Below are 23,415 nucleotides of genomic sequence, written 5' to 3'. Positions count from 1 at the left end.
GTCCCTTAAGCAGATATCAAACATATTCCTAGCAACCGACTAAAGCAAATGCAACGGATACGTCAAATACAAGGATTTTGGGAGCGATAGAGTGAGGAGTATATTACCATCCTGCAGAGTAAAACAAATGCCTTCGGAGCATGAGGAATACAAGGGTGGATGATATCGTCCTAGTAAAACGAGAGTACCTGCCTTCAACCCACTGGTGTCGGGGTCGAGTGACAACAGTACGTTCCAGGGCTGATGGAGGTGTTCGTTGTTTGAAAGGCTAGATGAAGTAGAGTAGAGGTCCAAAAAAAATGTTGCGCGCCCTAGGCTAAAATTAAAGACACTTATCGAAGAGACATATTGTAAAACCTTTATTACATTCGAAAGAGTAATACTTTTTACAGAAGACTCCAAATTTAATTTAATCTGATGGTCGTCGATTTATTTGACGTAAAGAAGCCTAACCGCTGACCGATAAATAACAATTCAATTTCAATAGCGTCTACTGCACATACAAAGTAGTAATTTTCCTGAAAGGATTTCGTTTTATGAAAACTACAAGTTTATTTGGTCTTCGAAAATGCAATTATTATGGATTTTTTTAATTTTTTAAGCACACTGGATTTTCAATAATAAATTTCAATTCCATTATAAAAATAAATGAAGCGACTTTTACACACTCTTAAATGAAACTAAAAAGTTCTTATAGTTTAGGAGATAAATCAGTTCAAAGTCAAACCATCTTCCTGTAGAAGTTTTTTTGTTTTGTGCGCTGTATACTATCTACCATATGTACATATGTATATGTATGCAAAGAAAACCCTATTTTATTTTATTTACTTCTATAGCATCTCAAAACAATTTACTTTACTCGTAAAATATTAATAAAACTATTTTGGAGATATAGTTTCATTTTTGTTCGTAGAATACGTTAAACTTCCGTTGTTGGTACTAGAGCCATGTTCTCCAAGTTCCAAATTCTTTAGAAGCCTATATAAACCTACAGCTTCTTTTATTCGGCTGAAACCTACGCAGAAAGCTTCGATTTCAATTAATAATTCCTGCAAATAGAATAAAAAAAAGTATATTGGACGTATTTGAAAATAATATATTCAGATATTTCTAAAATTTTATTTGGGATTGTTGTCGTTTACGCTTAAAATGAAAGACATATGTACATATGTAAACTGAAAAAATCGTGCAAGGACAGTAGCTTTCCAACGCATGTTGGAAATATTGGATTAATAATCAAGCTACGCCGTCCTTGGCAAACCGCAACGACTAATTAAGACTTATAAAGATTAGTAGTATAGCAAAAAATTCTTCCTTCCACAAAAAACATAAACGAATCTATAAGGTCTTAACTTATATCGTACCTAATCCCAATTGAAAGTGTGATAAGCGCTTTTGTGCTGTTAACTTAAAATAAGTGGCCATTTTTTTAATAACCTAAGTATTATAAGATTGCATACTGCTACAGAGGTGAGATGAATTATACAGCCATCGATACTATAATTTTAAATCGGTATTTTCACACTTCATTAAAGTATAGCTCCACCAGTTCAATCGACTCATTCATCTAACGGTTCATTGCCACACCTAAACCTACATGATCACAATAACGATTGAAATCCGGATGACCTTGTGTCTGTCTTTACGTCTGGGCAACTGAGATATTTTGATAAAACTTGGATGTGTACCATAGGAAGGTAGGTATTGCAGATGGGTAGTATTGAACCATTCCCACTGCCCACCTTTATCCCAATCTCAAGATCTGCTCGGGCGATTTTAACCAAATATGGCATATATGTAACAGTATCTTTACATTCTTATATTACGAACGACAACCTCGCCTACTTCCTGTATAATACTACTTTAAATTCCTTTTTTTCCGACTTTCATCTTGCAGTTTATAAATCATGAACTAATGTGCTTTTAATGAGTTCTTTTTTATGACCAAAAATTGTAAAACTCAAGTTCCCAGATACCGACTAAGTGAACCCATAACTATTGTTAACTTTTCCCATAAATACCGGTATAGGTCTGAAGTATTTTATTGAAAGCGTGAGCCCTTCCTAATAATGTCATGTCTGTGAGTCAAAAATTTATTCTGTCAATGATATTTATACCAAAGTCGACGCACTTATATTCTAGACCACTTTTTCGTCAGATATATCAATATACATACATACGGATATATAGCTATAATGAGAATTTATGAAATTTGAAAGAAATATATTTGCGGAAACTTACCTTGACATTAATTATTTTGTTCCTTATAAGTGACTGCAAGAAAACACAAACTAAACGCACCAGACGTGACTGCATATATTTGTCCTTAACAGTCTCACATGTAGAGATGCAATTGCTGATATATAAATGTATAAACTCTGTAGGTAAATTCACTGAAGTAGTAAGCCTGAAAATTTAAAAATAAGCAAAACGTTAATATATATCGTCACCTAAAATGCAAAATAACGTAACAACATTTTCGAAAATTTACAGTGGCGTGAATGAAACACGAAATAAAATGGAACAAGAGTGAAAAAAAATTTAATATTGGTTAAAACTGGTTTATATTTGAGCGCAGAACCTGAAAATGTTGGACAAATGTCATATTATGAATGTAATTTGAAGTAGTGAATGTAATCAATAAGATACTCATTTTCGAATTCTCCACCGAGAGATTTCAACATTACTAAACCGATAAGACTTAACAACAAAACAATATATCTACAAATAATCATCTCTATACTCGTAATATAAATCTTGTATAAGTTATCACGCGACGCAAGAATGTAAAATATTGCGCGTGGCCTGAGTCAGCAACAAGTAGCGCACTCAGAGTTATGAACGGAAACAACAAGTTTTGAGTTGCATCCAAATTGCGCGTGGACTGAGTCAGCAATTTTACGTACTCACGTCTGCCAATACCATCAGCTCATATTCATGCTTACGCCTGCAAATACCAGCTCATAATACCACAACTGCTTCGCAGCAGCGGCGGCAGCAACAGCAACGGGTAGTTTTGTAATTAGAAGTTAAGTTTAGTTTCTGTTTTGGTGTTCTTCGAGCTGGACGCGCTCCACTCGAATTAATAAAGAGTTAATAAAACAAAGGTGGCTTATTTTTAATAATTGGCGCCCAACGTGGGGCTGTGTTTAATCAAAGTAGTTTGTCGGTGTCGGTTAAAAACGAGCAACTACAATCAACCAGCTGCCACAAACAATCAGGATTATGCCGCTGAAAAGCCGATCGAATCAAGGACCAGCCAGCAACTGCAATCAACCAGCTATTGTAAGCGAGCAGCAGCTTTCCATTGGTGGATCAGGACAGGAGGAAGATCGAAGCAGCCGGCAATCATGAATTTAATGTAAGTTGAGAAACTCGAATTTCAATTTTAGAATCAAAGATCTAAATATTAAAATCTTTTTGTTAAAAAATAAAATATATTAAGAAAGTGAAATTTAAACTCTAATAGTTTACGGTGCGTCCGGTATTTATTTCGTGAAAGTAGTAATAACTTTTTCAATGATTAATTGAGGAATAGTGAAGAGTATTGGTTACACGGTATATGAATAGGCCAACCGTCAACTTAATTGACTTAGTCTCTAGCTTTGAAAATATTAAATTATCAGAAGAAGAAGAAGTCAAAATGAACGAAACCCAGCTTACGCAGATAGTGAACGCGGCGGTCAGTGCTGCTGGAGTACAGAGGCGGGAGTTTGAGAATAGGCTTAAGGTCATGCAGGACCAAATTGATAACGTATCCCAAAAACCCACTATAACGACTTACGAAAAAATTAAGATAGTAGCGGGTAGAACCTGCGAAGAATCGCTGGAAGTTGTAAAGTCTCTACCCGAATTTTCCGGTCAAACCGAAGGTTATGTGTCCTGGCGTGAGGCGGCACATAACGCATATGAGATTTTTAAGGACTACGATGGTAGCTCACGGCACTACCAAGCCGTTACCATTATAAGAAATAAAATTCGAGGCGCTGCCGATGCGCTTTTATCGTCGTTTAGCACTGTCTTAAATTTTAACGCTATTATAGCCCGCTTAGACTTCACTTACTCCGATAAGCGGCCGATCTACTTAGTCGAGCAGGAATTGTCGACGTTGAGGCAGGGCTCTTCCACTGTGCTCGAATTTTATGATGAGGTTGAGAAAAAGCTCTCCTTACTTGCTAATAAAACCAAAATGTCTCATGAAGAAAGTATTGCAGGCGCAATTAACGAGAAATATAGGGCCAACGCTCTTAGAGTGTTCATTTCTGGGTTAAGGAAGCCCCTTTGCGATATTCTCGCATCGCAACCTAGTGACTTGCCATCCGCCCTGGCACTCGCTCCAGGAAGTCGATGCGAATCATGGAACGTTACATTTTTCGCAGCAAGCTTTGCAAATAGAGCATCTGATGTGACCAAAAAAGCAGAGAGCAGCCAAAGGGGAAAAGATAACAATAATCAAAACATGCTAAATAGAACAAATTCGGATAATCAGAAAAATCCTCATTTCGTAAGGCAACACCGGGGTGATAACCAAAATAATGGCCAATACCGCCAACAAAATTTTCAGCTGAACCGTCAAACAGGATATCGGAACTCTCAGCCGCGACAGGAACCAATGGATGTGGATCCTTCATATTCTCGCCTACGGCAATTTAAAAGTAACGTAAGAGACGACGGTGGTCAAAAGCGTCAGGCAGCGTCAGACCGTCGAACAGGACCAAAACTACAAAGGGTAAACAATTTGAAGGAAGATGGAAATACCGAGTTAAGCTCAGACTCTTACGAGGAGCTATCTGAGCCAGTTGTTGAGGACCTAGATGCAGAAGAGGTGAATTTTTTAGGGGTAAGTCCCTTCTGCCCTGGATTTCTAAGTCACTAGGTGGGCGGGAGGTAAAGTTTCTTGTCGACACGGGTGCCTCCAAAAACCACATCAGGCCTCTAGAGGGCCTAAAAGGAGTGAAGCCTGTTGATAAGGAATTCACGTGGTGAAATCCCATCTGGTGGATTCACCTTCAATATTGAAAAAAAATGCGGTAATAGATTTGTTTGGAGTGGTATCTGAATTTTTCTGGTCCTGCCAAACTCTAATAACTTTCTTTGGTGGAATATTAGGTTTGGACTTGCTGAACAAGGTTCAAGCCAATATGAATTTTGGAAAAACAAAATTATCGAATACAACTCTGGTAAGGAAATTATTCATTTTCCATGGTCAAGATGTTAGTCATCTCCAGCTCCATACCGAGTCAGTCCCGGTGAGCATAAAAGGGGAATTTAATGATATGTTAGAGCGCGTTTCAGGAGTTTTTGCTGATTCCAAACGAGAAACTACTATACAACACTAATATTGTGGCTACTGATCCGTACTAGGGATAATGAGCCGATTTACGCAAGGTTCTACCCATACCCAATGGGAGTCGCTGATTTTGTAAAAACAGAGATAGAGTGATCTCCTCCAAAATGATATTATCCGGTTCTGCAGTCGCCATGCCACAACAATCCCATTTGCCAGACAAAAAGTGGTTTCTATGAGAACGGAGTTATAAAGGAAAAGATTAGTAATTGATTTCCGCAAATTGAACGAGAAACCAGCTGAAGACTCATATCCCATACCAAATGTAGGGGTAATATTATCAAACTTGGGAAAAGCCCAGCTCTTCACAACCTTGTACCTTAAGTCGGGTTTCATCAAATTGAGCTCGCCGAACGTGATCGCGAAAAAACCGCTTTCTCTGTGTCTAATGGGAAGTATGAATTCTGCCGTCTTCCCTTTGGCCTTAAGAATGCACCTGGCATTTTTCAGAGGGCAATAGATGACGTTCTTAGGGAACACATTGGCAAGTACTGCTTTGTTTATATTGATGATGTGATAATTTTTTCACAAAACAAGGAAGACCACTTGAAGCACGTAGAGGTTATTTTAGTGAGTTTGCTTGAAGCAAATATGAGGGTTTCTGTTGAGAAATCAAAATTTTTTAAGGCAGAACTACCTCGAAGGAATAAAAACATGCCCGCAGAAAAAATTGAAGCAATCCAAAACTTCCCACAAACAACATTGAGAGGTGTTAGGTCCTTTTTTAGGAATGGCTGGAGTATTACAGATGCTTCGTTCGTGACTATGCAAAAATTGCTAAACCAATAACTAGTATCATAGGGGCGAATTTGGTAAAGTGTCGGCCTCTCAATCAAAAAAAATTGAAATATCATTTGAAGGAACAAATGAATGCATTTAATAAATTGAAGAGTATACTTACATCAGAAGATGTTATGCTGGCCTATCCGGACTTTAGAAAGGCTTTCGACCTAACAACTGATGCTTCTTCACACGCCCTAGGTGCGGTCCTTTCTCAAGGGGGGAGACCGATTACAATGATTTCCAGAACCCTTGACAAAAAGGAAGAACACTTTGCAACAAACGAGCGAGAGCTTCTGGCAATCGTATGGGCTCTAAAAACCCTTACACATTATTTGTACGGCGTTAGGAATTAAACATTTACACTGATCATCAACCCCTAACCTTCGCCAGTGTCTGATCGTAACCAGAATCCAAAAATAAAGCGATGGAAAGCTTTCATTGAAGGATATAATGCCAAACTGCACTATAAACCAGGAAAAGATAATTTAGTAGCTGATGCTTTATCACGCCAGTTTATAAACGCACTAGATCCAGAACCTGAATCGGATGCTGCCACCATTCATAGCGAACAGTCTCTAACTTATACGGTGGAAACAGTTTCAAAACCAGTAAATGTCTATAAAAACCAACTAATTTTTGGAATCTGGCTTACATCCCCTAGACAAAAGGACATTTGTTATTTTTGGAAATAAGACACGCCATATTCTCACGTTTCCTGATAATGAGGAGTTTGTTTAAAATGTTATCAGGAGGTGGTAAAATCCGACGTGGTCAACGGCATTCACTGCGACCTACCTCTGCTGGCGCAAACCCAAAACTGGCTAGGGAGTTACTTTCCCAAATACAAGATTCCATCACACAACTAAATTTGTCACGGACATTTTTGATCCTAACGAACAGAATTGAAATAATCACGCAAGAACATAATAGAGCCCGTATCGTGCCTCTCAAGAAAATGTTAAACAAATTCTTGAAGATTATTTTTTTCCGAGAATGGAGAAAAAAGCTAAGGAGGTGGCGTCTAATTGTAAAGTCTGCATAAAAAGCTAAATATGTCAGACATCCGGTAAAGCATCCCATAGGAAAAACACCCATTCCATCTTTTCCCGGTGAATTTCTCCATATTGACATATTCTGTACTAATGCCACATATTTCCTTACTTGTGTGGAGAAGTTATCTAAGTTTGCAGTAGTGCAACCAATCCCTTCACGAACCATAATCGATATTAAGCCGCGTATTCTGCAACTGGTCAATATGTTCGCAGGAACCAAAATTATTTTCTGCGATAATGAAAAATCATTAAACTCAAATACAATAAGATCGTGCCTTAGAGACCTTTTCGACATTGAAATTGTGAATGCTCCTCATCTGCATAGTACTTCTAATGGACAGGTGGAGAGATTTCATAGCACTATGGGGGAAATAGCTAGATGCCTCAAATTAGAAAAAGGAATTGAAGATACTGTGGACTTAATTTTACTGGCCACAATTCAATACAATAGGAGCATTCACTCCGTAACTGGCGAAAAACCCGTGGATGTTTTTCATTCCCGGGTAGGTGGGACAGAAGCGAAAAAGGCTCAAGAAGCAATGTTAAGGACTCATAACAAAAACAGGATAGCAAGAACATTTGCCGTTGGGGAAACAGTCCACATTAAGTCGAATAGACGGTTGGGAAACAAACTTACCCCCTTATATGTGGAGGGCATGGAGGACCTGGGTTCTACGGTCAGGGTTAAAGGTAGAATAGTTCATAAGGATAATCTCCGATAGTCGAATAAAATAATTTTTAAATCTTACGATCTTCTTTGCTTCTGTCTTTCCTTGACTTTTTAGACCTCTGCTCTTTATGCTTAGCTTGACCTCGACCTCCACAGTTTGTAAGATTGTGGATTACTCACACTCAGACTACTTTCCGATTACGAATGGTGACGTGGTTTTATGGGACTTGTACGATTACATCAGACATACGACAAACCTGACTGCCTACGCTGAATTGACCATTGACACTCGCTCAGCGCTAAAACTGTACCCAGAAAGCCACATGACGAAACTGATGAATGCTGACCTGGACCGAATCGACAAGCTTCTTCGGACAGTAATGGGACCGACAAGACATTCACGTAGCCTAAACATCTTGGGAACTGCTCTTAAGGTTGTGGCAGGCACGCCGGACTTCGACGATTTTCAAAAAGTAACTTTAGAGCTTGATAGGCTTAGGGACAATAACAATCGCCAAGTAGCAATAAACTCAAAGTTCCAGGAACAGATTACCGATTTAACCAATACAGTAAATGAAATTTTAAGAATAAAAACTAGAACAGATAGATACCGGACACCTTTACGAAATTCTTTTGGCCCGAAATAGGGCTATTATTACAGATTCTAGATAACATTATCTTATCAATCGCCTTAGCACAGTTGGGATTATTAAACCCAATCATTTTTGATAATATTGAAATTGATTCAATCTTGAAGACCGAGTCTCTCAACAACTTAACTGTAACTGATTTGTTATTAGTCTCTAAGTTTAAAGTATTTCATGATAATAACCTTTTTCACTTCCTAGTTAAGTATCCTAGACCTAAGCTTATGTGTAAAAGAAAAATTGTATTACCAGTAGCTCACAACAACAAAATGCTGTCACTACGCGACAACTCCGTAGCAGTTTGTGGTAAAGACATCTATTCCTTGGATGGCTGTGCAGGGACTACCATGCAGTTTTGCAGAAAATCGAACATAACAACTTGCGCTCAACAACTGGAAGCCAGCGTCACCGCAGAGTGTAGAACAACATTTGGCGAACTAGATCCCTTACAAGAAATTGATGATGGCATGGTCATCATAAACGACTCCACCGCCACGGTAACTTCTGAGAGCGAGACCATTTCGCTAAAAAAAGGTACTTACCTGGTAATGTTTCCTGATAAGGCAAGTATAAATGAAACAATCTTCGTTAACCGGAATGGCCTTCCAATAAAGGAAGCTGAAATCCCTTGGGCGACTCGGATAAATATAATTGGACACGATAACATAATGAGCTTACCTTACTTGCGGCACCGAGCGCTGGTAAATCGCCAGCTGATGGAACAGCTAACCGCTGGGTATGAAAAAGGATTGACAACTACGTCAATAATTCTCATGGTCATAATAATTATCGCCGTGCTTTTTTCCATAATAACATTCTATAAAAAGCTGAAGCGACAGGCTACAATTGTAAGAGTAGTAGAAAATATCACTCAGGTGTCAGGAGAAAGGTCCGAGGACGTCCCTCACTTAGGAGGGGAGGAGTTATCACGCGACGCAAGAATGTAAAATATTGCGCGTGGCCTGAGTCAGCAACAAGTAGCGCACTCAGAATTATGAACGGAAACAACAAGTTTTGAGTTGCATCCAAATTGCGCGTGGACTAAGTCAGCAATTTTACGTTCTCACGTCTGCCAATACCATCAGCTCATATTCATGCTTACGCCTGCAAATACCAGCTCATAATACCACAACTGCTTCGCAGCAGCGGCGGCAGCAACAGCAACGGGTAGTTTTGTAATTAGAAGTTAAGTTTAGTTTCTGTTTTGGTGTTCTTCGAGCTGGACGCGCTCCACTCGAATTAATAAAGAGTTAATAAAACAAAGGTGGCTTATTTTTAATAATTTATATACGACGTCTAATTTCGTCCCCTAGCCTTAATATTTAGTTATAACCCTGTTAAACCGGCGCATAATATTTAATTTTTTTTTTTATAACGCATTTTCAGGTGTTGAATTTCAAAACTGTTAGGTAAGAATTCAACTTTTATTATTCAACGAAGTAGTGAAGTGATCACAATGATGTTTGGAATTCATAAACTTTTATTTTTTGTCGTAGCCTTTTTGCTACATTTATTTTTATATCCGCAATATTTACAAGTGGCGTTCCAAAATAAACAGCGCCCCATGATGGCGCCATCTACATGTCGACTGGTGCGTTAAAATATGCTATCTTTATCGATACGAGTAGTCCAGTGAGTCCATGACATTTCATAGATGAAGTTATTGCGTTTTAAGTGTCAGTATGTTTGTGTTATCGGTGCGAAAATGAGCGTCGAACAAAGAGTCAACATTGAATTTTGTTTTAAAATTGGTAAAACTAAACTAAAAGAAGGAGACTATTTTGAATAAAATAAATTGAATTTGCCGGAAAAACCATTTGTTCTGTTTTTTTGTAAGTCCTGTTTACTTTGGAACGCCCCTTGTATATTCAAATCAACCTAGTTAACTCAAATGCTATACATATATGTATGTTATATAAACTCAACCAAATTTAATATATTACGTACAGACATATAAGGGGTATTCTGGTCTAGAAATTAAAAAAAAATTGACTTTTTTTATATTTGCAAAGTTTAACTATTCAAATTCAAATTATTTTCGGAGATATAGGCATTTTTCTGACCCGGCATCCAAACTGGTTCGGCCGGAACTAATCGAACAAAAGACTTTACGCGAAACTTTAAACGCGTTTTTCTCAAAACTGACTTTTTCGGAACGATACCCACGATTTCTCAGGTTCTACTTGACCGATTTACTTGAAATTTTTATAGAGTCTTCTTTATAGGCTTATCTATGGTTGGAACTAGCCCCATCCCCAAATTTTTATTTTTATTATTTTTAAAAAATTCGAAATAGTCAGAAAAAGTGATCCAAAAAAACTTTTTTTTCAGGCAGTCGCCATTTTGTGAAAAAAAAATTTTCCCACTTTTCCGTAGTTCCGGCCATTGCGACATTATTCTAGATTAATAATCTTTTTTTTTTTTTTTGGTTTCAGATAACTAGGAGGGTTGAAATCATGGGTATGGTCACGTGGAAATTTTTAGAGGGCCCCCACTTCGTCAGCTCATAATTTTTGAAATTTTTTACTTTTTTTAGTTTTTTCTGTACTCTTCTAAAATTAACAAATAACTAATAAAAAAATGCATAGTAAAAATATTAATTGCCTTTTTTTTACGACACTTTAAAAATTACCTGAAATTTATGCTTCTAGACCAGAATACCCCCATAAGAGAACAATCAACCAGTGAAATTGAATTCATTATATTATGGATAAGGTATTCAGGCCACTTTTCAGTCCGATTTTTTCTTCATACTCAGCGCTAAACCACATGTTTATGAAAACATACCCACATATGTACATATGTATTTCATTGAAATAACACATACTTAATCATCTTGTAAATTATTACAATGCATATAGCAAGGCCAGATCGAAAAGTGTCGGTATTAGTCTTAGTCTGTTCACCTGAAACTTTTCAAGATAGATATAAAGTTATGGATATATAAATGATCAGGGTGATTAGATGATTTTAAACCCAAATTTAAACGATGATTTGAGTAAATATTTAGATATCTCGGTAAAACTTGCCTACTTATGTTTCTTACCACCCAAGGAAGGTTGGCGTTGCAGATGTAATCGGACCACTGACACGCCACCAAAACGCCATTAAACGAATTCTTATAAATAACACTAAATTTAGACAAAAAAACTGTAATTTTGTACAGTGGGTCGCAGTAGGGAGGGACACCTGTGGACTAAACTTTTTTAAATTTTTCTGCCCTTATTTGGTTTAATGTACATATCTTCCATATTGCGAAAACGACATCAACCAAACTTGTGGAGAAGAAGCCTCTTAGCATGGGTAACATCAGATAATCCATTTCCCATATAACGTGCGATAACTCACTGAGTAAATGTATTATCAAAGTTTACAACCATGACGGCAATTTCTTCTATGTTCGAGTGCAAAAAAGAAACTGCTTGACGGTGTGAAGTTTCACACAGAATTCAAGTATTTAACACTTTGTCAATTTGCGAAATCGGATTATAACCATATAAACAATTTTTAAACACATTCCTGCTTTGATTTTACAACATAAAAATCAAACGGCAATGATATTATCCGAACAAAACAAACACAGATAGGTATCCCAAAATTGTCGAAACCGACCAAAATTTTTCAATGACCTATACAACAAATATGTGGAGTCCAGTGCAAAAAAGATGATTTTTACTGAAAATATCGGTCAATCTGTGAGGATTAGTATTGAAATTCGGGGAGAATATTTTTGATTTTTTTGAACGGGTCAATACTTCCCCTATGCTATGTTCGGACCGCTATCAAAACCTGTTTTCCTATCCTATTTTTCCGAGTACGAAACGAAAAAAAAAAATTCTGGCATAATCATTTGAAACATATGTGTGTACATTAGAGTGATTAAAAAAAAAAATTTTTTTTTCGTTTCGTACTCGGAAAAATAGGTTCCTAGACACCTCTAAGAAAGCCTCTCCAAACATGAGTTTTTAATTGTAACGGGAAGGTCCTCCTACATACAGTTTTCTATTTTTTCTTATTATCAGATAGAAATATTTATATCTCGCTTCCAACTACTTGAAAAAATATCTTGTTCCTTAGATTTTGTAGGAAATTGAATGCTCTACAAAAAAGGTCTACTATGATTTTTTCGTAAACCCAACCGTTTAAAAGATATCAACGGTTGTAGTTTGATTATTTTTAGGAAAATTTTTTATTTCTTATGAATTTTATAACTCAATGAAAAAATCATCAATAAGGTTTTTAGAGAGGCTTTCTTAGAGGTGTCTAGGAACCTATTTTTCAGAGTACCAAACAAAAAAAAAAATTTTTTTTTGATCCACCTTAAAATGCATTGATGTTTGACGATGAATATCTCGTAAACGCTTAACTTAATCGAAAAATCAAATGAGACAATTTTTATAGAGCAGTAAATTTCCTACAAAATTATGAGTTTCATCATTCATAATAATTTTTATTCATTGAGTTATAAAATTCATAATAAATAAAAAATTTTGCCAAAAATAATCAAATTTTAACTGTTAATATCTTTTAAACGTTTGGGTTTACGAAAAAATCATAGTAGACCTTTTTTGTAGAGCATTCAATTTCCTACAAAATCTAAGGAACAAGATATTTTTTCAAGTAGTTGGAAGCGAGATATAAATATTTCTATCTGATAATAAGAAAAAATAGAAAACTGTATGTAGGAGGACCTTCCCGTTACAATTAAAAACTCATGTTTGGAGAGGCTTTCTTAGAGGTGTCTATGAACCTATTTTTCCGAGTACGAAACGAAAAAAAATTTTTTTTTTTTTGAATCACTCTAATGTACATATGTCTATTGATGAATATATTTTGGAAGAAGCTGATGTTCGGGAACAATAGAAAAAAAATTATCCGGAAAAACTTTAGAATACCGTCCCCTAATTTTCAAGGTAAAATAGGTATGGGCGGATAGAGGAGGTTCTCCAGATCCAAAATATAAATGTAAAATGTATTTGCCTTTTATATACTCTAACAATTCAGAAATTCGTTTGTATACATTTAATGCACATTATATAGTACAAAAATAACAAAAATAGCTACTATGCTATGTTTAAGTTTTTTCTCCTTTCTATTTCTTTGTACATTAACAAAACGGTTGAAAACTGACAAATAGCTAGCGTTACTTTGTCGAAATCTTTTGCAAATGAGCCGAAGGAAATAAAGCAAACAGATTATACGAGTACCCCAATGACAGGAAATAAATAAACGTATATTTTTGGCGTGGAAATCCTTTGGCGGATAACCTTGGTTGGACCAACAGCGGGGTGTTCGCAAATTTTTTTCGCGTAGAACTCCTTTTTGCGTTGACGGCAACAGGACGCGCTTAAAAAAAATTGCCCTTGTCGGACCAACACCGGGGTGTTCTCACTTTTTTTACATAAGTAGGACGCCTTTTTGCTTTGGCGGACTTTGGCCGCGCTTCAAAAACAAAAAGCTTACCTTAGTCGGATCAACAACGGTATATCGCAAAAGAAGGTAAATAGTGATTTTTTTTATTGTCCATCACCGATTATGGTTCCTGTCTTTCTTTTTGGTCATTTGCAAAATTAGTAATGGTAACACTGGTTATTTGTCAGTTTGCAACCGTTTGTTATGTTTGTGTGAATAAATATAATTGAAGAATAAGTTAAATATTGAATTAAAGTTATTTGCGCACTATATTACGTGAAATCGATGTGTACAAACAAATTAGTGAAGGGTTAGATTGTATAAAAGGAAACAATACAAATGTAAGATACATTTGAAAACGAAAAAAAATCTTCAACTTTTTTTTTGGTTTTTAACAATTATAAAATATAAATATAGGTGCACTATCTTGTTTTTGTTCCTTATGTTTTTTTCGTTTAAGGTTAAAAATGTTGTTTAAATAGCATTATTGAAAAATAAATATTTATTTACATGTAGGTATACTTTTTATTGATTAGGTGATCAAATTAAGTGGCATTTCTGTAATTGAACGCATTGTTCAATTAAACGAGTTTCCCGTGCTCTAAATGTAAGCAAACAAAAAAATTGTGATTTGTTATCGAAAACGGATCTAAAACATATAATGTCGGTCAGAACGACTTTGATTACACAGTCCACAAATTCTTTTTTCAATATCGGTCCGAACTTAGTATAAGCCCACATATACTTAATATAATTAAAGCACATTCATTTCGAGGTTTCTTACTTTTTTCAAGAAAAAACACAGAAACTTAAAATTTATGGGCAATGTTTATTATTAATCGAAAGAACATTCTTTGGTCTTTATTTATCTGCGTTTTTTCAGATGGTCCTTTCGTTGAGTCCTATTTTCGATAACTCGACTCGTTCGAGCAATTTGACTGATAACTGGCGAATGACTATATAATTTTGTATTTGCAACTCAAAGTCTTTTTCTTCGCGGAGTGTCGCTTATGATGGAAACAATTTATAACTGTTAAATTTTGAGGGTGAACTTTATACCGCAACTTAATGAAATTGAGAAATAATTTCTTTCTAATAACTGTGAAAGGGATAAATGCCAAACAACACAGAACAAAAATTACAGAACAGCTTGACACGACTCACGTGTGATCTGTCAAAAAAAGGCTATTGAAAAAATTACCACTACCGAGTGGTAGAGTCAGTTATTTTCGAACTTTCGGTAAGATGCGGTATATCTTAATGAAATTGATCAAAGTCGAAACTTATTTGCGCGATTGAAGCAGATTAGACGCAACAGATATTGATCTAATACAAAGGTTTCAATCGAAAATGTTTCGAACAATTACGTGTTCACCATGGTACATGCGTAATGAAAATATCCATAAGACCTTGGTATTTCTATGGTAAAGAAAGAAGTAGAAGATAGCAGAATTAAATATATATCTAAACTCCGAGATCACCCAAACCCTTTGGTAGGTTTAAAAGAAGAGATATGCCTGCGTATTAAAGAGCAACGTATCGCCAAAACAGCTCAATCACTTGCTTGAGCTTGTCTAGTTTTTAAATAGATTTAAGGTTTTATAACTTATTCTTAAGCTTAAAATGAAGCACCAATAAATAAAATAATATAAGCAAAAAAAATTTGCCGTAGTGATTAACGACCATCCAACCAACTTGGCAAACAACATTTTTTTAATTATTATTAACCCGGAAAATTTAATTACAATTTTTGGGTCCTTTTTTGTCTTAAAGTATATGTGCGTATGACATTACCATACAAATAAATACACAAACCTACATACTTATATGCGACATACGATATCGATGCAGCTCCACAGGCTATGTAGTGATAGTTGGGGAACCGCAGGACTATGGAATGTATTATACGATGGAATGTTACGCCTACCGTTCCCAAAAAAATACCCAAATAAGAAGGCAAAATAACTTTCCCAAATTTAAAACATCTGCAATGCGACCATAACAAAAACTAAGGATTGGCTCACGGAAACTAAGCTGCAAATACTATTTGCAAAATATTTTTCCGCGGCTCGCAGAAGTCTGCGCCGATACGTACTAAATTCATGCTCTTACATAATTATTCATATTTACGATGATTTATAGGCAAAGATGTTCGGCACAGCTCGGATTTTCTACCAACAACAAACACAATGTTATGATGCTTTGTCGTCGCGTCAGTCCTTCGACAGATTTTTTGGTTGTCCGTTGTCCACATGGTCTTTTCAGATGTTAACAGAAACCTTTTTATGCCCAAAGCAAATAAATATTTAAATATTTTATTTATAAAACCTAAATTAATTAAATAATTAGGTAATAAACGAATATGTAAGTATACATTGGAATTAGCATTCTTTTTCTCATTTAACAATGAAAATGCTCAATTATGTTATTTTCGTGTCGCCTGATATTAACGCTCATTCAAAACGGTACTCCTCCGAAAAATGAAATATTTTGATAATGATTGCACTGTGAACCCTCTCTAGGATGTACGTTCTCTGATATTACGTTTTGTGTGAATTTCTGGCAGCACTTGTGCGCGCAATTTACACAAATAATCGGACAACACTTCATTTTTTGTCTGCCCATCAGTAGAGTATCAGTATCGAAGAAGCGTCAAGTGCTAATGTACTGCTCGAACGCACCCATATTTTACATAAAACTTTATATCTCTCTAATGTACATATGTATGTATGCTTAACTCTACATCTTTCTCGATTAGTTTTACTGCAAGGATTACTGCATGCAATTTATGAAAGCCATAATACCCCCCATTTTAACCTCTATACATGAGACACGTACATATGTATATCTTTTTACCTGAATAGTTTTCCGAAACAATTAGGTCCCTTTTCGTAGAAGAGAATGATAAAAAACATTAGGTAAAACAACTTATAGGTTGCTAATTAATCGTGTTCAGTTAGCGCTTTTAGCGCCCGCAGTCAGCTCAGATCAACTCGAATTTGATTAAATAATATTTCAGAATGTGACGCAGTTTCCTATTACAATACACATCTTTCATTGTACTATATACATAAATAGTTGTTTTCTATACTTGATATTCTATATTTTTTTAATATTCAAAAATTAATAAACAAACAACAATATGTTTTATATATCAGTTTTATTCAACCAAAAGTGGTTCAGTTGAAATATTTTTTACCTGTTAACAACCTCCATTGAGTGTAGTGTTATGTCCATTTGTACCAAAACATTAAAATATTCCGTTATTTCGACCGTTTTCATAAGCCTCAGCAAAATTTCTATTGATATAAGTGGATTATTTTCTACTAATTGGGGCAACTGAAAAATAAAGCAATAGTGTACTCCTTTTAGTTTATTTATTTAGCTACTTATGTCTATGAACATTAATTTAGACTATTAGAAAATTAATAAATTAGAATAATAAAATTACAATTAAAGAAATAGATAACTAAAAACAGAATTAAGGGCGTTAATGAAGGAAACAGGAAGTGTCGTTGATAAACAGCACCAAGAGAAGAGGGCCTTAAACGTTTCCTTGTAGCACCCCCGATGACGCAATGAATGAATCGGATGGCACCCCATCGACAATAACAACACAACGACTATTGTGCAAATATGACTTAATCCACTGCAAGAGGCAGAGTGAAAACCAAAAGAGTATAATTTTTTAATTACAATATTGGGCGAAACTTTATCAAAGGCTTTAGAAAAATCTATGTAAACACAATCCACTTGAAATCCAACAAAGAAGGCAGACATTCAATAATCACTAAAAGCCGCTAAATTTGACACAGTAGAGCGACCAGGTGCAAGCCCATGCTGATTGACCTTAATGATTGATTTAACTGCAAAAAATAGAGTAACTCAACAATTTCGGAAATGGTAGAGAGCTTAGAAATAGGAGTAATTGTATTGAAGACTGCATCCTTTCTACCACCTTTAAGGATAGATGCAATGAATGTCTATTTCCAGTTAGAATAAAATTACCAGAAGATATGACAGGATATTCCAAGGGAGCGGAAAGACTAAGTCAAATTTTATTGTTAAAAAAAAACGCAATTTCAAAAGTTTTTTGTAAGCTACTATTGCAATCGCTATTCACAAAATCGAACTACTATCACAATTCACAGAACGGAATTGCTGTGGCGTTTCACAGAATTCGCAGAACTGCTATTTACAGAAAGTGAAAGTTGCGATATTCGGCTTTTTCAATCCTAGTGAAAAAATCACCGGTAGTGAATATCGCTCATCAATATAAAGAAGACGATACAAAAGTATTAATCTGCTAATTCTAAGTCACTTAATGTGTAATTTTTGTAATATTTCATTAATTATATAGTATAATAATGCAAACACACAATACCTTAGATGGAGTTAATCCTATTTGATAAATAAAGTTTGTATGCTTCATAACATCTTCCAATAATGTTTTTTGTTCATGAGGTGTTAAAGGCTGGCAAAAAGCAAGAGTTAAAAGGTGTTTGGAGTATGCATCAATGCAGTTCGAGTTATCATATGATACAATCTCATTACTGTCCCCTCTATTTTCAAACCAAATAAGTTCATCTTCGAAATCCATAAGCGGTGGAGCCAAAGACAAAACTTCAGGAGTAATTGTTTTTTTACTGCACAGAGTTCGACCAATTACTGTCGACAAATTATCTGTTCTTGCCGGTAGCCAATGAAAATTAGTTGATGGTGTTACGCAGCTTATAACACTCGACATTACGTTAATAGGAAGATCGTTGGTATCGTCGAAGTCTACTCTTTTCATGGTGGTTAAGAGCCTAAAAATAAACCGCAATAATTATAAATGAAAATTACCATTTTAAGCTATATGCATATATATTTAGTAAGTAAAACATAAGTATATAATTTAAGTTTATAGGAGCAGATTAGGTTTCTTTGGATACATAATCAACTTATAGTAGTAGTAGTAGTGGGGTGTAATGGGGTATAGTCATGCCACAGAGTAAGCAGTTACAGTCGTAGGCCTGTACCCAATTCCTACTCTTGTGTCCTGTTGTTGTAACGATGGTAAGGGTTGGTAAGATGTCGTTGACGTCATCCAACGGTAGGCTCAAGAAACGTGCGGTTTCGACGGGATCGGACTAAAGGGAGAGGGGTGTCAGATGGATGGGGTTAGTGGGGCATGCAAAGTGGTGGCCAGTGTCATGCGGAGACTCATTGCACGCAGAACATATATTGATATGTAGGGGTTTATTCTAAATCTAAAGATTTATGGTCCTTTGCGCGTTGGCCACGGCGAATATCGCATTCGATGGAACGATGAGCTGTACGAGATATACGACGACATTGACATAGTTCAGTAAATTAAAAGACAGCGGATACGCTGGCTAGGTCATGTTGTCCGGATGGACGAAAACACTCCAGCTCTGAAAGTATTCGACGCAGTACCCGCCGAGGGAAGCAGAGGAAGAGGAAGACCTCCACTCCGTTGAAAGGACCAAGTGGAGAAGAACCTGGCTTCGCTTGGAATATCCAATTGGCGCCAAGTAGCGAAAAGAAGAAACGACTGGCGCGCGGTTGCTAACTCGGCTATAATCGCGTAAGCGGTGTCTACGCCAATTAAGAAGAAGAAGAAGGGGTTTATTCTAGATAGTTAGGAGTTTAATCTGCTAAAGTATTCTTCTTGGGTAGTGGTTTGACTCCAAGTACTTTACTGAAAGGGAGTCGGTGAATGTGTTGACGGCTTCACTATAAACGGCCGTCAGTGCTTGTCGGAAGTTAGTGGTTTTTGGAAAGCACTGCTTAGAGAGTAGTTCATTATGCTCCTTAACCGAGAGCATATGGGCCTCACTATGCAGGTATTTGATAGGAGTCATCAAGTGGCATTCTGTCGTAGTCCGGAGTGCAGTGTTCTGACAAGTCTGAAGCTTCCTCGTCTGCGTTTCACTGTATCCCGGCGACTATATTAGTGCGGCGTAGTTAAGGACCGGCCGCACAGTGAATCGCCCGGATCATAGTAGGCGGGCAAAAGTCAATGTAAACAATCAAATAATTGACAGTACTCTGATTATAACAACCCTTGATATGTTACAATTTCAAGTAAGAATCGCGCAAAATATTCTAATACAGTAAACTACAACAAGTTAAATCGCAGTGATACGGTGTTATCATTTTTATGTCTCCAATTTAAATAATAAATACAATATAAATAGTGATTTAACAAGGTTGGCAGAGAAAAACATAACTGTTGATGAAATGGACTTTACTTTAGAAGGTATGTATGTATATTTTATGCCATTTAATACTTGGTTTGTGTTAAGCTAATACGTTGTACGGGGTTTTGAAAACTCATATAAAAATGTTTGTATTATTTTTATTTTCAAGTTTTTAACATATGCAACTCAAGGTAGGCATAGCTACTTCGATTAGAGAAAGTTTGAAATCTTCAGAAAATAATAAGTCTGGTAATACTACATTCGAAGGCAGGCAATTGACAAGTGATGAGGCATTAGCTTATTATAAACAGACGCGAAAATGGTCTGTGAAGACGGGACATAAAGTTTTTCCATCCTATTTTAGTTTACGTAAGTCTAAAAATTTGTGTTACCCTGCAGATAATCATATTTTGGTAACAGAAACACGCACCGAAATTAAACTTCAAGCCATTTTGGATAAAAACGCTAAACGTTTAATTGAAGCGCAAACTAAAGTTTTCAAAAAGACAATATATCTTCTGATTCGTCATTCACACTAATCAGCAAATGGGGATATGACGGGAGCTCCGGCCATAGCTCTTATAAACAGAAATTTGAAAACTGCGATGCTACTGATGAGTAGCTGTTTGTTTTTGCTATTGTTCCATTGAGGATGAGTGACGATGCCAGCCAAAATATTTTATGCCAATTGTAATGGACTTACAAACAGATTTCTATGCTTTGCAACCAATGAAAAACGCGATGATTAGTAAGGGATTTTCTATGAACGCACTATCATTGTTATTGTAATTTTCTCTATTTTATACTTTCAAGTAAATGTTATTGTATGTTCTGAAATATAAAAAAAAATAATTAAATATATTTCTTACACAAATTTTTGTTTTCTAATCGCAAATCTAAGAAAATATATTAATTTATTATATGCAACTTAAAATAATTAATCAACACGACCAAAACAATTAAATTTTAAACTGAAATATTTTTGTCCCCCTAGCTTGTATTAAACTGTGGGCCGGCCTGTTGCCTTGTAAGTTGCCAACAACGTTTCTTTGTCCTTTCCCCATGTGCTGCCGACTAGCGACGTGAGGATTTTATTGCGGTTTTGGCATTTTGCGCAGAAGTCGGGTAACACATCGTTTGGCTTTGTCTAATGGTGTAGTGTAAATTGCCGGCTTAAATAGCTCGCGCACTTCTTCGGGTTCGAAGAGGCATGGCCATTGAATTAAATTTCAACTGTGTCATCATATATTTTTGGATTAGACAAAGCCCTGACAGTAGTCCAAAGCTTACTTACACCGGTGGAGAGGTTACAGGATTTCAAGTGCTCTATCCACATCATCCGCTTTATTGGCTTACCATTTGCCCAATCTCCAAATTTAGATTCCTTGTCCGGGGATCACAGGGATTTGAATTGCGTAACGTGTCGCTCTCGCTAGCTAAAACAGCGTCTTCGGCTAGGAAATTACGGCGGAGTTCCGCGATTCTTCCTGCCGGGATGAAGCAAGCGGCTGCTGCTGTGATTACCTTGCGGAATTGATGTTCGCCCGCGATTACGTCCGTAGGAGTGGATAAAGCGGTGAAGGCGCTCTTAGTAAATTATGTGGAGCCGACTCAGTTAGCTTTGTTAAAGTTAACAAATTTGCGGTTGTCCACAGAAATGAACTCGGGAGCTTACCTGATTGAGATAATCATTGGCAGATGGTCTATTGCGAGCGTTAGCATAGGGAGCCAGGATAACCTATTTATCAGATCACCGCTAGCAATAGTAATCTCGGGCGAGCTATTAATGGTGCCCATATTTCTAATGGGGCTTCGCCTTCATTGTGCAGAATGACGAATCGTCTATCTCCATCCCACTACGATTATTCGGCAGGCAGGAATGCCAAAGATCGTGGTGCGTGTTAAAGTCGCCTAGTACGAACGGTTTTCACCACGAAGTAGCGCACCTCTAATCGGGTGATATCCTGTAAGGCAATATGTAACTGGGGAATGTATATATTGAATATTTAGAGCCCGACATCACCTGACCGGATAGCTACACCCTAACATTCTGATCAGAATGGGAATCATGTTGCCTATTAGGTCTCCTACGGACCGTGGGGATCCTTTGTTGGCCACTCAGGTAGAGTGGCAGCGCAGGCCGCGAACTAAGCGCAGGTTACACAGCCATAGAGGCTAAGCTTTTGACAATTACTACAGCGGTCTTATAAAAGAGCGCAAATTCGACGTGGGATTCGTGGTGAGAGAAAGATTCAGTCGGCATTCACTCCGGTGGTTGAGCCACAACCCGCCTCAGAGCCAAATTTTTCAACATAATACTGATTTACGTCCACGCTCCGGCGGAAGAGAAGTCCGATATGACCAAAGAAACCTTTTTATAAACGGCCAGAACGCGCTTATGACAACTGCCCCCGCCACGATGAAAAAATTGTGCTTGGCGATTTGAACTCAAGGATGTCATCTTTTGCTCAACTGTCGGAACATTCAGCCTACAAGGCGAAACCTCTCTAAATGGGTTGAAGCTGATCGACTCCACAGGAGCCTGAAATATAGTTGTCTGTAGTACTAAATTCCAGAACCAGAAAATTCATAAAGCTACTTGGCTAACTCTTGAAATATTAACGACACTCATCCAGTGTTCTTGCCGTGGGTACGCTCTGAGGACCTAACATTGACTGGGACCACTATCTTGTTGTAAGCGAAGATACAAACACAGGGAAGGTACGATGTCGAAAAGCTAATAATAACTGTTAGCGAAACGGTTTTCCACTCCTGCTTTGTGAGAGCACTTATCAGCAACTCGGTATAAGGGAACTATGAGACGACATTTCAAGCTCCTTACGTACAACTGCAAATGAAAGGTTTCGTAAAGGTCGAAAGAACAGACGGTACGATAAGAACTGTCGTGTCGCAGTGGAAAGAAATCAGATAGCCTGCCTGGAAATGTTACGGTCGACCACAACATGAGGAGAGATATCGAGATTTAAAAAGGGAAGCGAGATGCATATGTAGACAAAAAGAAAGAGGCCTAAATACGTGAGTATGAATAGCTTGAGATTCTGGCCGACAGGGGTACTGCTCGAAAATGTTTACGAAAAGATGCGGTGACTAACGGAAGGTTGCAAGACTGCAACGTATACTTGTAGGTCCCAAAGTGGTGATCTAGTGGCTGATGTTCAGCGCATGCTGAAGAGAGGAAATACTTCTGCAGGTTGCTGAACGGCAGTGAATGTGTAACATCTAGAAATGGTGAACCTGATCGCCCCATCGATAACGATGGAATAGAAGTTAGCATTGC

The 23,415-nt window shown here is 36.8% G+C and overlaps 1 protein-coding gene across 1 annotated transcript; it reads right to left on the bottom strand.

Annotated features, from left to right (window-relative positions):
• Positions 1–795: 795 nt before the first annotated feature.
• LOC120780043 (CCR4-NOT transcription complex subunit 11-like) lies at positions 796–18,706 on the bottom strand. Its single transcript, XM_040112316.1, has 4 exons — positions 18,296–18,706; positions 17,111–17,250; positions 2,242–2,407; positions 796–1,049 (listed from the first exon to the last, which is right to left on the bottom strand). The coding sequence occupies exons 1-4, from the start codon at positions 18,704–18,706 to the stop codon at positions 879–881; spliced, it is 888 nt and encodes a 295-aa protein (XP_039968250.1). The 3' UTR covers positions 796–878.
• Between the last annotated feature and the right edge of the window lie 4,709 nt (positions 18,707–23,415).

This window comes from Bactrocera tryoni, unplaced genomic scaffold, assembly GCF_016617805.1.
Source record: "Bactrocera tryoni isolate S06 unplaced genomic scaffold, CSIRO_BtryS06_freeze2 scaffold_121, whole genome shotgun sequence".
NCBI lineage: Eukaryota > Metazoa > Arthropoda > Insecta > Diptera > Tephritidae > Bactrocera > Bactrocera tryoni.
Note: the sequence above shows the minus strand (reverse complement) of the source record. Positions and strands in the feature narration are given on the sequence as shown.

Bases quoted from the DNA above. Each gene is read 5' to 3' on its own strand.
- LOC120780043 (XM_040112316.1), bottom strand. From the start codon at position 18,706: ATGAAAAGAGTAGACTTCGACGATACCAACGATCTTCCTATTAACGTA. The intron at 17,251-18,295 runs GTATTGTGTGTT...TTTATTTTTCAG, and splicing joins TAGGATTAACTCCATCTAAG to TTGCCCCAATTAGTAGAAAA. The intron at 1,050-2,241 runs GTAAGTTTCCGC...TTCTATTTGCAG, and splicing joins ACAAAATAATTAATGTCAAG to GAATTATTAATTGAAATCGA.